We start from the raw sequence: 18,073 nt of genomic DNA on the forward strand, positions 1-18,073 counted from the left end.
TTTTGAAATCTGAATGTCACTCTCTAGTAACTTATATCATAAAATACTCACCCTCATCAATGGAGTCCTCTTATCCTATCAGGGATGAGTGTCCATGTGGGCAGGAGGTGCAGTCATGGAGGCTGGGGAGATGGTCTGTCCAGGCTTTCCTGGTCCTTCAGAGGAGAAGTGCAGACTCATCTCCTCCCCTAGTCCTACCAATTTTCATATGTATGTGTGGCCCTTGAGAATGTCATTGCCATATCTCTACATAATAGGAGTCAAATGGGGCATGAAGCTGATATGCTGGGTGTATCAGTGTTGAATTGGGAAAAGAAACTACCTGCATGCATGAACTGTTCCATTATCCAGGCCTGGAGCCTCTCACATCTAGGCTTTGCATTTTATTAGTGATTTTCTGTGTGGTTTACTCTGTTCAAATGTTCTGTTTAACTTTCTACTGAAATTGACTCACACAACAATCTAGAGGCACAAAGATTAAAGAATGACTTATTAACTTAGGTTCCAGGTGGGGTCATAGTTTGTGGTGATAGTGAGACAGTGAGAAGCATGGCTGGAAACTATGACTGTGCTCAAAACTGCTTCATGTTAATAGAGAAGAGCCCGTACACACACGAGATTTAGACACTCCCACTGAGAACCTCGACCTAATATTATTTCTTATGACTCGCACCTCAATAGTACAACTCTAGGTTAATGACTAAAATTGCTCTTACAATTTCCTTTAGAACACAGTCCTCTTATCTGATAAAAAATCAGCCCAGATGGCAGAAGTGATTGTATTTATTAGAACTTTCTAATTTGTCAAACTAGGAAATGAACACCTTTTGGCACAGTACATGGCTTTGGAGTGCTTTGTAAACAAAAGAGCATCTCATAGGTTCCGGAACACCCACCAAAATGGGCAAGTTAGGGGACTCGTAGAGGCACTCTTATGTCCCAGATTTCAGGCAAATATGAAGGTGGAAGTCAACGCAAAAAAGGTAACACTGAAGCTAAGAAAACTGCCACACCAGATGGTATCCTCAGAAGACAAAACTGCTGAGAGAGCCACGGATGTTATCAAAAATATCAATGCTTAGCCACTGATCTTAAATACAAATGAATGAAAAAACATCATTTTCAACTTTGCTTAGATAATTTGTGCCAGATTATTTCAAATGAAATTTGTTGCATTTCAACTCTATAATTTATAGACAAACTGGTTATCAGATTAAATAAACACTTTGAGGAAACAGCAGAGGTTAATTCTTGATGAGGAGTGACAAGCCACCCACAAAATCCTGGGAGAACCCTAACACTGGGACCTAGACAGAAACCAAGCCACAGGGCCCTTTGGACAAGTTTAGGTAAATTTTCCTCAATTTCTACCTTTAAGGGGATGTGAATGTATTTTATTTATCATCTATCTGTGTTCCCCGTGTCTTGAAATAATTCCTTGAGAAAAGTCTACAGCCCTTCCAGTTGATTAAAAGCTTCTGTATTTTGTGTTTTTAGCCTGTAACCTGCCAGGGTTTGCATGAACTGAGTGAAGCACACCCGTGAAAGTATTATAAAGTGATTATGTGAGGCATGGCTGATACTAAAGTATGACATTGTGAAAACCTCCTACAATCTTCCATGTAAGTTTAAAAGAATGGTATTCTTACGTTAAAATTATCACAATTTTAATAAACCCTAGAACTCCCTTGGACAAATATACTGCTACTAACACTGTGGCATTATGGTCCTCTACCTCAAGGACATATCTGTTATTGTCCTGTGACTTGGTAGCTGGAAAAAATACATTTACAGGTTTTACCTACAATACTAGCCTTTGCCATACTGTATTTCAATGAGGCAGAACATTCAAAGAGATTCATGTATTATGCTCACTCCTATCACTAACAGATTAAAGCTGTCATTCTGGTATGTCTTTTTAGCAATAGCCTTTTATAATATTCAGCCATGAAAATTTAAACATTGGAAAAATTTTGGAGAAAAAGTTTCCTCGAAACACTGGAAGGAATCCTATTAAATAATTTTTTTATTGTACTTTTAAGTTCTAGGGTACATGTGAAAGATGTACAGGATTGTTATATATGTATACATGTGCCATGTTGGTGTGCTGCACCCATTAACTCGTCATTTACATTAGGCATATATCCTAATGCTATCCCTCCCCACTACCCCCACCCTACAACAGGCGCCAGTGTGTGATGTTCCCCATCCTGTGTCCAGGTGTTCTCATTGTTCAATTCCTACTTATGAGTGAGAACAAGTGGTGTTTGGTTTTCTGTCCTTGTGGTAGTTTGCTCAGAATGAGGGTTTCCAGCTTCATCCACGTCCCTACAAAGGACATGAACTCATCCTTTTTTATGGCTGCATAGTATTCCATGGTGCATATGTGCCGCATTTTCTTAATCCAGTCTATCATTGATGGACATTTGGATTGGCTCCAAGTCTTTGCTATTGTGAATAGTGCTGAAAGAAACACACGTGTGCATGTGTCTTTATAGCAGCATGATTAATAATCCTTTGGGTATATACCCAGTAATGGGATGGCTGGGTCAAATGGTATTTCTAGTTCTAGATCCTTGAGGAATCGCCACACTGTCTTCCACAATGGTTGAACTAGTTTACAGTCCCACCAACATGTAAAAGTGTTCCTATTTCTCCACATCCTCTCCAGCACCTGTTGTTTCCTGACTTTTTAATGATCACCATTCTAACTGGTGTGAGATGGTATCTCATTGTAGTTTTGATTTGAATTTCTCTGATGAGCATTTTTACATGTGTCTGTTGGCTGCATAAATGTCTTCTTTTGAGAAGTGTCTGTTCATACCTTTTGCCCACTTTTTGATGGGGTTGTTTGATTTTTTTCTTGTAAATTCATTTAAGTTCTTTGTAGATTCTGGATATTAACTCTTTGTCAGATTGGTACCTTGCAAAAATTTTCTCCCATTCTGTAGGCTGCCTGTTCACTCTGATGGTAGTTTCTTTTGCTGTGCAGAAGCTCTTTAGTTTAATTAGATCCCATTTGTCAATTTTGGCTTTTGTTGCCATTGCTTTTGGTGTTTTAGACATGAAGTCCTTGCCCAAGCCTATGTCCTGAATGGTATTGCCTAGGTTTTCTTCTAGGGTTTTTATGGTTTTAGGTCTAACATTTAAGTCTTTAATCCATCTTGAATTAATTTTTGTATAAGGTGTAAGGAAGGGATCCAGTTTCAGCTTTTTACATATGGCTAGCCAGTTTTCCCAGTACCATTTATTAAATAGGGAATCCTTTCCTCATTTCTTGTTTTCATCAGGTTTGTCAAAGATCAGATGGTTGTAGATGTGTGGTATTATTTCTGAGGGCTCTGTTCTGTTCCATTGATCTATATCTCTGTTTTGGTACCAGTACCATGCTGTTTTGGTTACTGTAGCCTTGTAGTATAGTTTGAAGTCAGGTAGCGTGATGCTTCCAGCTTTGTTCTTTTGACTTGGCATTGTATTGGCAATGTGGGCTCTTTTTTGGTTCCATATGAACTTTAAAGTAGTTTTTTTCCAATTCTGTGAAGAAAGTCATTGGTAGCTTGATGGGGATTACATTGAATCCATAAACTACCTTGGGCAGTATGGTCATTTTCATGATATTGATTCTTCCTATCCATGAGCATGGAAGGTTCTTCCATTTGTTTGTATCCTCTTTTATTTCCTTGAGCAGTGGTTTGTAGTTCTCCTTGAAGAGGTCCTTCACATCCCTTGTAAGTTGGATTCCTAGGTATTTTATTCTCTTTCAACCAATTGTGAATGGGAGTTCACTCATGATTTGGCTCTCTGTTTGTCTGTTATTGGTGTATAGGAATGTTTTTGATTTTTGCACATTGATTTTGTATCCTGAGACTTTGCTGAAGTTGCTTATCAGCTTGAGGAGATTTTGGGCTGAGACTATGGGGTTTTCTAAATATACAATCTTGTCATCTGCAAACAGGGACAATTTGACTTCCTCTTTTCCTAATTGAATACCCTTTATTTCTTTCTCCTGCCTGATTTCCCTGGCCAGAACTTCCAGGAGTGGTGAGAAAGGGCATCCCTGTCTTGTGCCAGATTTCAAAGGGAATGCTTCCAGTTTTTGACCATTCAGTATGATATTGGCTGTGAGTTTGTTGTAAAAAGCTCTAATTATTTTGAGATACATCCCATCAATACCCAGTTTATTGAGAGTGTTTAGCATGAAGGGCTGTTGAATTTTGTCAAAGGCCTTTTCTGCATCTATTGAGATAATCATGTGGTTGTGGTCTTTGGTTCTGTTTATATGATGGATTACAATTTTTGATATGCATACGTTGAATCAGCCTAGCATCCCAGGGATGATACAAATTTGATCGTGGTGGATAAGCTTTTTGATGTGCTGCTGGATTTGGTTTGCCAGTATTTTATTGAGGATTTTTGCATCGATGTTCATCAGGGATATTGGTCTAAAATTCTCTACTTTTTGTTGTGTCTGGGTCAGGCTTTGGTATCAGGATGATACTGGCCTCATGAAATGAGTTAGGGAGGATTCCCTCTTTTTCTATTGACTGGAATAGTTTCAAAAGGAATGGTACCAGCTCCTCATTGTACCTCTGGTAGAATTTGGCTGTGAATCTGTCTGCTCCTGGATTTTTTTTGGTTGGTAGGCCTCAATTTCAGAGCCTGTTATTAGTCTATTTAGGGATTCAACTTTTTCCTGGTTTGGACTTGGGAGGGTGTATGTGTCCAGGAATTTATCCATTTCTTCTAGATTTTCTAGTTTATTTTCAGAGAGGCGTTTATAGCATTCTCTGATGGTATTTCTGTGGGATCGGTGGTGATATCCCCTTATCATTTTTTATTGCGTCTGTTTGATTCTTCTCTCTTTTTTTCTTTATTGGTCTTGCTAGCGGTCTATCAATTTTGTTGATATTTTCCAAAGACCAGCTCCTGGATTCATTGATTTTTTTGAAGGGTTTTTTGTATCTCTATCTCCTTCAGTTCTGCTCTGATCTTAGTAATTTCTTGCATTCTGCTAGCTTTTGAATGTGTTTGCTCTTGCTTCTCTAGTTCTTTTAATTGTGATGTTAGAGCATCAATTTTAGATCTTTCCTGCTTTCTCTTGTGGGCATTTAGTGCTGTAAATTTCCCTCTACACACTGCTTTAAATGTGTCCCAGAGATTCTGGTGTGTTGTGTTTTTTTTCTCATTGGTTTCAAAGAACATCTTTATTTCTGCCTTCATTTTGTTACGTACCAAGTAGTCATTCAGGAGCAGGTTGTTCAGTTTCCATGTAGTTGAGCAGTTTTGAGTGAGTTTCTTAATCCTGAGTTCTAGTTTGATTGCACTGTGGTCTGAGAGAGAGAGTTTGTTATAATTTCTGTTCTTTTACATTTGCTGAGGAGTGTTTTACTTCCAACTATGTGGTCAATTTTGGAATAAGTGTGATGTGGTGCTGAAAAGAATGTATATTCTGTTGATTTGGGATGGAGAGTTCTGCAGATGTCTATTAGGTCCTCTTGATGCAGAGCTGAGTTCAATTCCTGGGTATCCTTGTTAACTTTCTGTCTCATTGATCTGTCTAATGTTGACAGTGGGGTGTTAAAGTCTCCCATTATTATTGTGTGGGAGTCTAAGTCTCTTTGCAGGTCTCTAAGGACTGGCTTTATGAATCTGGATGCTCCTGTATTGGGTGCATATATATTTAAGATAGTTAGATCTTCTTGTTGAATTGATCCCTTTACCATTATGTAATGGCCTTCTTTGTCTCTTCTGATATTTGTTGGTTTAAAGTCTGTTTTATCAGAGACTGGGATTTCAACCCCTGCTTTTTTTGCTTGTTTGTTTTCTATTTGCTTGGTAGATCTTCCTCCATCTCTTTATTTTGAGCCTATGTGTGTCTCTGCACGTGAGATGGGTCTCCTGAATACAGCACACTGATGAGTCTTGACTCTTTATCTGATTTGCCAGTCTGGGTCTTTTAATTGGAGCATTTAGCCCATTTACATTTAAGGTTAATATTGTTATGTGTGAATCTGATCCTGTCATTATTATGTTAGTTGATTATTTTGAACATTAGTTGATTATTTTGCACATTAGTTGATGCAGTTTCTTCCCAGCATCGATGGTCTTTACAATTTGGCATGTTTTTGCAGTGGCTGGTACCAGTTGTTCCTTTCCATTTTTGGTGCTTCTTTCAGGAGCACTTGTAAGGCAGGCCTGGTGGTGACAAAATATCTCAGCATGTGCTTGTCTGTAAAGGATTTTATTTTTCCTTCACTTATGAAGCTTAGTTTGGCTGGATATGAAATTCTGGTTTGAAAACTCTTTTCTTTAAGAATGTTGAATATGGGGCCCCACTCTCTTCTGGCTTGTAGAGTTTCTGCTGAGAGATCAGCTGTTAGTCTGATGGGCTTCCCTTTGTGGGTAACCTGACCTTTCTCTCTGGCTGCACTTAACATTTTTTCCTTTATTTCAACCTTGGTGAATCTGACAATTATGTATCTTGTAGTTGCTCTTCTTGAGGAGTATCTTTGTGGTGTTCTCTGTATTTCTTGAATTTGAATGTTGGCCTGCCTTACTAGGTTGGGGAAGTTCTCCTGGATAATATCTTGAAGAGTGTTTTCCAACTTGCTTCCATTCTCCCTGTCACTTTCAGGTACACAAATCAGACATAGATTTGGTCTTTTCACCTAGTCCCATCCATATTTCTTGAAGGCTTTGTTCATTTGTTTTTACTCTTTTTTCTCTATACTTCTCTTCTCACTTCATTTCATTCATTTGATCTTCAATCACTGATACCCTTTCTTCCAGTTGATCGAATCATCTACTGAAGCTTGTTCATGCGTCATGTAGTTCTCATGACATGGTTTTCAGCTCCATCAGGTTATTTAAGGTCTTCTCTATGCTGTTTCTTCTAGTTAGCCATTTGTCTAATCTTTTTTCAAGGTTTTTAGCTTCTTTGCAATGGGCTTGAACATCCTCCTTTAGCTCAGAGAAGTTTGTTATTACCAATCTTCTGAAGCCTTCTTCTCTCAATTCGTCAAAGTCATTCTCCATCCAGCTTTGTTCTGTTGCTGGCGAGGAGCTGTGTTCATTTGGAGGAGAAGAGGTGCTCTGGTTTTTAGAATTTTCTGCTTTTCTGCTCTGGTTTCTCCCCATCTTTGTGGTTTTATCTACCTTTGGTCATTGATGATAATTTTTATCAACACAGCAGTAAAACTCCATGGAATCAGTCCCTGAGATATTTTTTAGAAACTCAATAAGGAATTGAAATTTCCACACAATTGGAAGCTACTCCCATTGAGAGTTCTTACTTAATTAATAGACCAACCTTCACTAAGAGGCACTCTCCTCTGGGATCCCAAACTTAAACAGATCTCTGTAACCTGCTGATGTCTCAATGCACTTTTTCTCTAGATAGCCATAAATGCAAAGGCAAATTTTGTGTATTTGTGCATGAGAGATCTGGACACACTCTTGGCATTTTAACTGAATTTCATGGAAACGTGATTAATTACTGGGAACTCATATTTCATGGCATTCAAAAATTCATCACCCTTATCATGGGGTGACAATATGTGCCTCGGAGAAATATGCTGATGCTTCACTTGAACAAGTGCTAGAGCCCTCCCTTGACTTCATAATTTCTCATTCAGTACAGATGTGTCTATGACCAAAACCCAACACTAATATCCAGCACTTTCTCCTCTTGTGAAATTTATTTTTTCTTATTGTTGGCATGACTCTCTCTCTCTCTCTCTCTTTCTCTCTCTCTCTGTCATTCTCTTTCTTGCCTTCTCATAACGATTTTCTGTGTCATTCTGAAACCTGCCAACAGTATGCATCTGGAATCACACCAATTATCAGCCTTAAAAAGAAAAAGGTACAAATTCATAATTTTCTTAACAAGGTTAGAAAACTTCCTGTATTTCCACCAGATTCATTAGGGACTCCCAGCGAGAATCATGGTCAAACATTATTTGTTTATGGATCATACCTCAAAACTGAAACCGCTTTTTATAATGGTTATTCCTATTGCATTTCCACTATTGTACAAAGTAATATGAAGACTCCAAAATAAATTAAAAATAGAAATACCTGACAACATGGCAAATCCTCTTCTGGGCATGTTCTAAAGAAGATAAAATCACTGCCTCATAAAGGCATGTGCACTCCATGTTCTTTGCAGCTCTATTCACAATAGCCCAGATATGAAAGCACCTCAGTGTCTGCAGGTGGACAAATGGATAGAGAAAATGTAACCTATGTATGCAATAGAATATTATTCAGCCATAAAATATGATATCTTGTCATTTGCAGCAATATGAATGGAACTGGAAGCCATTATGTTAAGTTAAATAAGCCAAGCAAAGAAAGACAAATATTGCATCTTCTTACTTTTACATCAAAACAAAAAATTGGATTTCCTGAAGACAGAGAGTAGATTTTTGGTTACCAGAAGCCTGGGTGGATACAAGAGAGAAGGGGATAAAGAAAGGTTGATTACTGAATTCAGATATATAGTTATAGAGGAGAAATAAAACCTAAATGTCCGATAGATCAGTAAGGTGACAATAATTAACAATAATCTAATGTACACATTAAAATAACTAGAAGAGAGTCATTCCAATGTGCCTAGCATAAAGAAAATATACCTGCTTAATGTGATAGCTATACCAATCCTGATCTGATCTTTACACATTTGTAAATGTGTCAATATATTGCATGTTCCCATAAATTAGGTATATCTATTATGTGCCAATAAAATAAATAAATAATCTCCATGGCATGTTATTACAAAAATATTTTTAAAATGCTCCAATTTATATAAAAATACAAAAGCCTTCCAATAGCCAAAGTAATTTTGGGGAAAGTATAACAAAGCTGAATATATCATATTCTATAATTTCAAAATCAAATCTATATAAATCAAAACAGTATAATGCTGACATTTAAACAGACATATACTCCAATTGAACATTATAGACATCTGGTAATCAACCCACTTCTTCCCAATAAACTGATCTTTGACAAGTTGCCAAGATCACACAATAGACAAAGGACAGTATCTACAACAAGTGGTGTGAAAACTGGGTATCCATATGCAGAAGAAATTAAATGGACTGGTTGGGCATGATGGCTCACATGTGTAATCCCAGCACTCTGGGAGTCTGAGGCAGGTGGATCACAAGGTCAAGCATTTGAGACCAGCCTGGCTAATATGGTGAAGCCCCGTCTCTACTAAAAATACAAAAATTAGCCAGGCATGCTGTTGCATACCTGTAGTTCCAGCTACTCAGGAGCCTGAGGCAGAAGAATTGCTTGAACCCGGGAGGCGAAAGTTGCAGTGCCCCAAGATCATGCCATTGCATTCCAGCCTGGGCAACAGAGAAAGATTCTATCTCAAAGAAAAAAAAAAAGGACCTTACCTCACAAAATACACAGAAATCAACTAAAAATGGATTTAAGACTTCAACATAGATCTGAAAATTTGGTACAAAGGTGTCCATGTATGGTTTGGAAGAAAATGTAAATTAGTACAGCCATTATAAAAATAACATGAAGATTACTGAATGAATTGAACATAAAGTAAGTATACCCACTTCTAAGTATACATCTAGGGGAAATAAAGTGAGCGTATCAAATATATGTTCATTGTGAGGTTATTCATAATAGCCTAGATATAGAAAATAAGTAAATGTCCATTTATGAATGAACAGATAAAATGTGACATATACATACATGAAATTGAATATTATTCAGCCTTTAAAAGAAGGAAATTCTTACATTTTCAGTATCATAGAGAACATTATGCTAAGTAGAATAAACCAGACACAGAAAGACAAATGCTGCATGATCTCATTTATATGTAGAATCTAAAATATTCCAGCTTTTGGAAGTGGAGTAGAATAGTAGCTCCCAGGGCCTAGGAGGAGGAAAATATTGGGTGATGTGGGTCAAAAGGTACAAATTTCAGTTATGCAGGTTGATATGGTTTGGCTTTGTGTTCCCACTCAAATCTCATGTCAAATTTTAATCCCTACATGTTGAAGGAAGGGCCTAATATAAAGTGATTGAATCATGAGGTGATCTTCTTCTTTGCTGTTCTCATGACAAACTTCTCAAGATATCTGATGGTTTAAAAGTGTGGCACCTCCCCACTCACTTGCTGTCTTTCTCCTGCCACCGTGTGAAGAAGGTTCTTGCTTCCCCTTCACCTTCCACCATCACTGTGTGTCCTGATGCCTCCCAGTAACACTTCCTGTTTAGCCTGCAGAACTGTGAGCCAACCAAACCTCTTTTCTTCATAAATTACCCAGTCTCAAGTAGTTCTTTATAGCAGTGGGAAAATGGACTAATACAGAAAATTTGCACCAGGAGTGGGGTACTGGTATTACGATACCTGAAAATGTGAAAGTGACTTTGTAATGGACAGTTGTTGGGAAAGCCTAGAGGGCTCACAAGAAGACAGGAAGACATGGAAAAGTTTGAAACTTCCTAGAGGCTTACTGAATGGTTTTGACCAAAGTGCTGATAGTTATATGGACAATAAAGTCCAGGCTGAGATGGTCTCAGATGAAGATGAAGAACTTCTTGCGAACTGGAGTAAAGCTCACACTTGCTATGCTTTAGCAAAAAGACTAGTGGCATTTTGCCCTGCTATGTTGGACAAAGGAGAGATGATTTAAGGTATCTGGCAGAATAAATTTCTAACCAGCAAACATTCAAGATTATCTCTGGCTGTTTCTGAAAACATAAGTCATATGCATTCACAAAAAGATGGTCTGAAATTGAAACTCATATTTAAAAGGGAAGCAGAGCATGAAAGGTTGGAAAAAAAAATTGCAGCCTGACCATCTGGTAGAGAAGAAGAACCCGTTTCCCGGGGAGAAATTCAAGCTGGCAGCAGAAATTTGAATAAGCAATGAGAAGCCCAGTGGGAAAGATGTTCCCAGGGCATTTCATAGATCCTTGCGGCAGCCCCTCCCATTACATGCCCAGAAACCCAGGAGAGAAAGATGATTTCCTGGTCCAGGCCCAGGACCTGACTGTTCTATACAGCCTCGAGACATGGCACCTTACACCCCTGTCTGTCGTGTGCCAGCCATAGCTAAAAGGAACAAAGGTCCAGCTCAGGCCATTTCTTCAGAGGGTGCGAGCCCTAAGCTTTGGTTGCTTCCACGTGGTGTTGAGCCTGCTGGTGCACATAAGCCAAGAGCTGAGGTTTGGGAACCTCCTCCTACATTTCAGATGATGTACGAAAATGCCTGGATATTCAGGCAGAAGTCTGATGAAGGGGCTGATCCCTGATGGAGTACCTCTACTAGGCCAGTGTAGAAGGAAAATGTGATGTTGGATCCCCCACACAGAGTCCCCATTGGGGCACTGCTTAGTGGATCTGTGAGAAGAGGGCCACCATCCTCTAGACCCCAGGATGGTAGACCCACCAACAGTTTGCATGGTGTACCTAGAAAAGCCATAGGAACTCAATGCCAGCCTATGAAACAGCCATGGGGACTGCACCCTACAGAGCCACAAGGGTGGAGCTTCCCAAGGCCTTGGGAGCCCACCTCTTGATCAGTGTGTCCTGGATGTGAGACATGGGGTAAAAGAAAAATTACTTTGGAGCTTTAACATTTAGTGACTGCTCTGCTGGTGTTTGGACTTGCATGGGACCTGTAATCCCTTTTCTGTGGCCAATTTCTCCTATTTGGAATGGGAGCATTTACACAGTACATGCACCCCCATTGTATCTTGGAAATAAGTAACTTGTTTTTAATTTTACAGATTTATAGGGGGAAGAAACTGACCTTGTCAGAGGAGACTTTAAACTATAGATTTTTATGATTATGCTGAAATGAGTTAAGATTGGGAGACCGTTGAGAAGGGATAAATACATTTTGCGATGTGAGAAGGACATGAGATTTGTCATGGACCAGGGGTGGAATTACATGGTTTGTCTCTGCATTTTACCCAAATCTCATGTTAAATTTTAATCCCCAAGTGTTGTGGTAGGGGTCTCACAGGGAGTTATTGAATAATGGGGGCGATCTTCGCCTTTGCGATTCTCACAAGATCTCACAAGATCTCATGGTTTAAAAGTGTGGCTCATCTCTCCTTACTTTTTCTGTCTCTTTCCCCTGCCAGCATGTGAAGAAGGTCCTTGCTTCCCCTTCACTTTCCATGATGTCTGTAAGTTTCCTGATGCCTCCCAGTAACGCTTCCTATTAAGACTGCAGAACCGTGAGTCAACTAAACCACTTTTCTTCATAAATTTCCCAGTTTCAGGTAGTTCCTTACATTAGGGTGAGAATGGACTAAAACACAGGTTGAAATAGTTCTGGAGATCAAATGTACAGCAATGTGACTATACTAATGAATATTGTATTGTAAAAGTATCTTTTGCCAGAAGAGTAGATATTAGGTGTTTTTATCACACACACACACACACACACACACACACACACGAGTAAATGAAAGGCATAAAATGATAACTCTCTGAGATGATGGACATGCCGCTTACCTTGATCATGATGAGTGTCTCCCCAGGTACATCAATACAGCAAGTGGTGTACCCTAAATATATACAATTTTATTTGTCGGTGATAGCTCCTTAAAGCTGAAAAGTTATAATGCATACTTATATTTCTACATATTTTATCAATAAAATGTGTGAATATAAACAGAATAACTTGTACAAATATAATAGTTTTGTTTATGGTGTTTATTTTGGAAACAAATTTAAATCCCATCAACAGGAAAATAGATATACATATTGTCACTTATTTATTTCATAAACTGATTTATTTATTTAATAATCTGTCGTTTATTAATGTAATTGATTTAGGTATGAAATATCTGTATGTGTATGAGTACATACATATTTATACATATGATGACAAAACCTTGATGGATGCTATTACATGAAAGAACCCCACAAATAGTAAAAGTTGCCCCTTACAAAAATGATCTATAGTGTTTTATTCCATGTATATGAAGTTCAAAACAAGAAAAAGGGACCTCCTATAGTGACAGAAATGAGAGCATTTTTCTATTTGCATTTCTCTGATGCTTAGTGATGTTTAACATTTTTACAATATATTTGCTGGGCACTTGTATGTATTCTTTTGAGAAGTGTCTGTGTCATTTGCCTATGCATTAGTCCATTTTCAAACTGCTGATAGAGACATACCCAAAACTGAGAAGAAAAAGAGGTTTAATTGGACTTACAGTTCCACATGGCTTGGGAGGCCTCAGAAACATGGTGGGAGGAAAAAGGCACTCCTTACCTGGTGGGTGGCAAGAGAAAATGAGGAAGAAGCAAAAGTGGAAACCCCTGATAAACCCATGAGATCTCGTTGAGACTTATTCACTATCAAGAGAATAGCACAGGAAATACCAGCCCCCGTGATTCAATTACCTCCCCCTGGGTCCCTCTCAAAACACGTGGGAATTCTGGGAGATACAATTCAAGTTGAAATTTGGGTGGGGACATAGCCAAACCATATCAGCCCATTTTTAAAGGAGTTATTTGTTGTTTGCTTTCTGATTTGTTTGAGTTCTCCATAGACTCTGGATACTAGGGCTTTGTGGGATGCAATGCTTGTGAATATCTTCTCACATTCTGTAGCTTGTCTGCTTACACTGCTGATAGTTTTGTTTGTTTGTTTGTTTGTTTGTCTTACTGTACAGAAACTCCTTAATTAATTAGGTCCCACTTGTCTATTTTTCTTTTTGTTGCAATTTGCCTTGGATACTTAGCCAAAAATTTTTTGTCAAAACTCGTGTCTATAAGAGTGTTTTCAAGGTTGTCTTCAAGGAGTTTTATGGTTTGAGGTCTTACATTTAAGGCTTTAATCAATTTTGAGTTAATTTTATATATGTTGACAGTACAGGGCCAGCTTCAATCTTCATCACCTGGCTAGCCAGTTGTCCCAGCATCATTTATTGAACAGAGTCGTTTCCTCATTGCTTGTTTTCGTCAATATGAGATGATTGTAGGTGAGCAGCAACACACCACTTAGAATGGTATCACGAAAAAGTCAAAAAACATCGGATGCTCGTGGGACTTTGGAGAAAAGAGAACACTCATACACTGTGGATGAGAATATAAATTAGTCTTGCCACTTTGGAAAGCAGACTGGAGATTTCTCAAAGAACTTAAAACAGACACATCATTTTACCCAGCAATTACACTACTGGGTGTACATTAAAAAGTAAGCAAATAATTCTACCAAAGAGACACCTACAGAGGCATATTCACTGCTGTGCTATTAACAGTGGCAAAGACATGGTTCAACCCAGATGCACATCATCAGTAGACTGAATATACAAAATGTGGTACATCTACACTATATAATACTACACAGCCATGAAAAAGAATGAAATCATGTCCCTTACAGCAAAATTAATGGAGCTGTCGGTTTTAATCATAAACAAATTAATGCAGGAACAGAAAACTGAATACCACATATTCTCCTATGCGGAAGCTCAGCATTGAGCACACATGGACATAAATAGAAGAACAATAGACACTGTGGACTGCCGGAGAGTGGAGGGAGGGGGTGATGGAATCTGGATTCCAAACCTCAGCCTCACTCAATAATCCCACGTGACAACGTCCACACATGTCCCCTCTGTATCTAAATTAAAAGTTGAAATTAAAAAAAAAATCCTTACGTGAGAGCTGACTGGAAGCACTGAGAGGACATTTGTTGTGGAGATGGACTTGCTCTTCACCCTAACTTAGGTGCTGGAGAAAAACGTGAACATTTGCCAGAAATCTTCAAACTGTACATTGAAGATCTATGCATTTTTGTATATGTTAATTTTATCTCATAAAAACAGGAAATAGACAATTGTAGGAAAATATTTTTATTGAAATTAAAATCTTAATAACATGTATGTGAAAATTCAAATAGAAAATGTAAATGTGATTATTACAATAATTATTTAAAGACATTTAGTTATATCTACTAGAATAAAACCCCAGAAATAAGACAGATAAAGGTGACTTCTTAAAATGAAAAATTAATAAGCACACATTTCACAAATAAGTAAAACATGGCTAAAATATGTTGAACATTTTACATTATTAGTTATACAAAGTTAACAAACTTGATACAATATTGTAAACTGTTTTATTAGGATAAATTTCTAACATTTTGTGTCAAACCATAACTGGGGACAGCCAACAGAAAAATAACAATATTTGCAAGCACATGTTATAAATGTTAATATATTCTCAATGTTGGCCCAGCTCTTACACCTGAAATTTTCAACTATATCATGGATTTGTTTGGAGTCCTAGGAAAAATTAATTTTAAGAAATGACTTAAAGGAATTGTCTCCAATATGGAGATATTAGTATCTCATCTATAAAGAAATGGAAAATACATAATACTTGTCAAGTCCTTGTAAGAAACCCTGTCCCATGGAAAAGGGCTTATCTTATTTGTTAGTGATACATTTACTGTTAACATTATCACCTTCACGATGTTTTAGAAAATTAAAGCAAAGCGTGATGAATTGAAGTGTGATGTTGCTTGTTTGGTACAACGGTGGGGTGAGTATAATGAAGAGCCCTGTGATCCCGAGGAGATGGCCTAATCCAAGGAGAGGGAGGCTCCAGGTCGTGTGGATTCACACAGGGTGCCTGCTTCTGCCCATCCCGCAGCCACTCCCAGAAGCCTTCGGGAGACAGGGGTGCGGATGGGCCCTTGAGACGATCAAAGGAGAGCTGGAACTGAAGAAAAAGATAATGATCTGGGATAAATTTTAAAAAATTAAAATAAAAAATTTTATTTTAAATTCACAAATTACAGTTGTTTATATTTACAAGGTAAGAAGCAATGTTATGATTTGTGAATACCATATGGAATAACTAAGATAATTAAGAAATGATTAAGATAATTATCATTTATCACTTCAAATTCTTATTATTTATTGTGACAACCACATTTGAAATAACCATTATTTAACAGTGGTTAAATGAACAAATATAAATCACTTGATGTAAAGAATTAAAAATAACCAAAATCAATTGTGAAATACTCAAATAATTTACATTTAGCTCATCATTAAGTTTGATTCTTTAGGACATATTTTTAGAATTACTTTATTGTAATGTTTACTATGAATTCCTACACATATATGCATATGTCTATGTATTTATATATTTTTTCTTTCTTTGTTTTTTGTTGTTGTTGTTGTTTTTGAGATCAAATCTTGGTCTGCTGCCCAGGCTGGAGTGCAGTGGCGCCATTTACCTCACTGCAATCTCTGCCTTCTGTGTTCAAGTGATTCTGCTGCTTCAGCCTACCGAGTAGCTGGGATTAAAAGCACGCGCCAATACGCACAGCTGATTTTTGCGGTTTTAGTAGAGATGGAGTTTCACTATTTTGCCCAGGCTGGTCTCGAACTCCTGGCCTCAAGTGATCAGCCCACCTAGGGCTTCCAAGGTGCTGGGATTACATGCGTGAGCCACCGCGCCTGGCCTATACATCGTTCTATGGTTATAAATTTATGTCCCTATAGCTTTGTAGCTGCTGATGTCAACAAATGTTAATAAAACTCTGGAAGAATCGATGCAAATAGGAATGTTTATTTCATTAAAGTGTAAACATATATATAATTTTTAAATTACTAAAATTTAAATACCAACGATAATAAATTAAGAATAAACACAAGTAATAAAACGTCACAGCCTAGAATGCTCCAGAGTCCTGCAAACACAAACCTGACTTCTCCAGCTGATGAGAAAGGAAACCTCCCCCAGCACCTGCTCCTGGGACCTGTCCCGTCCTCAGTGGGTCCCGAGCGCCCCCTGGTGGATCCGGGCGCCCCTGCAGGGAGGTTTGTGTCTGGGCTCACACTGACCTTCCCTCACTGTGTCTCTAGTACAGTAATACACGGCCGTGTCCTCGGTTTTCAGATAGGCGATGCTTTTGGAATCATCTCTTGAGATGGTGAATCTGCCTTTCACAGACGCGGCGTATTCTGTTGTCCCACCATTAGCTTTGTTTCTAATTAAACCTACCCACTCCAGCCCCTTCCCTGGAGGCTGGTGGACCCAGCTCATGTAGTAGTCACTGAATGTGAATCCAGAGGCTGCACAGGAGAGTCTCAGGGACCCCCCTGGCTGTACCAAGCCTCCCCCAGACTCCACCAGCTGCACCTCACACTGGACACCTGCAAACACGGAGACACCAAGGTCAGAAACTGCCACACATATCCACTGTTTCTCTCACTCATGTCCGCTCACACTCAGTGTCTCTACTTCTCCATGAATTACCTTTTAAAATAGCAACAAGGAAAACCCAGCTCAGCCCAGACTCCATGGTTGGTGGTCTGTGTTCAGTGCTGATCACCAAGTGGAAACTCCTGGGGATCCCAGGGCTGGGGCTCCTCTCCCAGAGCTGCAGAGTCAGGGCTGGGCTGGTTTTCATCAGTAGAGGGAGGACCCTATTTGCATGTCTCCTACTATATAGCAAGCTCTGGGGTGGGACGCCTGAGGAGAGGACAGGCCCATATAAGATGATTGTGCCTTGCAAGAGTTTGGTGACAATGATGGTATTTGGGAAATATGCTGTCTTATTATAAAATTATACTGTGATAAACACTATGAAATGATCACCCTATTTTATTTGTACACATTTGTGTAAATAATGTTTTGTCAGAGCCAATGGTTTCTCCATATACAGTTGCTAAGTATGTGTCTAAGAGCTCATGTCTGGGATGGGTAAGTCCTGGTACCTGGGCCTGTGCTCCTCATCACTGCCCCAATTACTCCCTGAACCAACCCCAGGACAGAGCTGGACATGCCTAGTGTGGTTTGTGGAACCCATTTCCTGTATTGAGAACATGTGTGATTTTGCTGCATTCTAGCATTCACCTAAAATATGGTGAGAACTACGGTTCAGGTAGAGAAATTCTTAAGTATTTCTGAAATTTAATATACATTTTTTCTGTGTTTCTGTCACTCTTTCCTTGTCTAAGTTTCCATTTGTTGCTTGTAAGAAATTTTGTAAGTTTCCATTTGGAGATAATAAACTTTCACGTATTTAAAGTCTACAGTTGATAAACATGATGTAAC

At 38.5% G+C, this 18,073-nt stretch overlaps 1 gene segment (V, D, J or C); it reads right to left on the bottom strand.

Annotated features, from left to right (window-relative positions):
* Positions 1-16,783: 16,783 nt before the first annotated feature.
* On the bottom strand, positions 16,784-17,345 carry LOC129027706 (immunoglobulin heavy variable 3-49-like). The segment is given in 2 exon segments: positions 16,784-17,169; positions 17,273-17,345. Coding segments are annotated over 2 exon segments (432 nt in total).
* Between the last annotated feature and the right edge of the window lie 728 nt (positions 17,346-18,073).

This window comes from Pongo pygmaeus, chromosome 22 (assembly GCF_028885625.2).
Source record: "Pongo pygmaeus isolate AG05252 chromosome 22, NHGRI_mPonPyg2-v2.0_pri, whole genome shotgun sequence".
Lineage (NCBI taxonomy): Eukaryota > Metazoa > Chordata > Mammalia > Primates > Hominidae > Pongo > Pongo pygmaeus.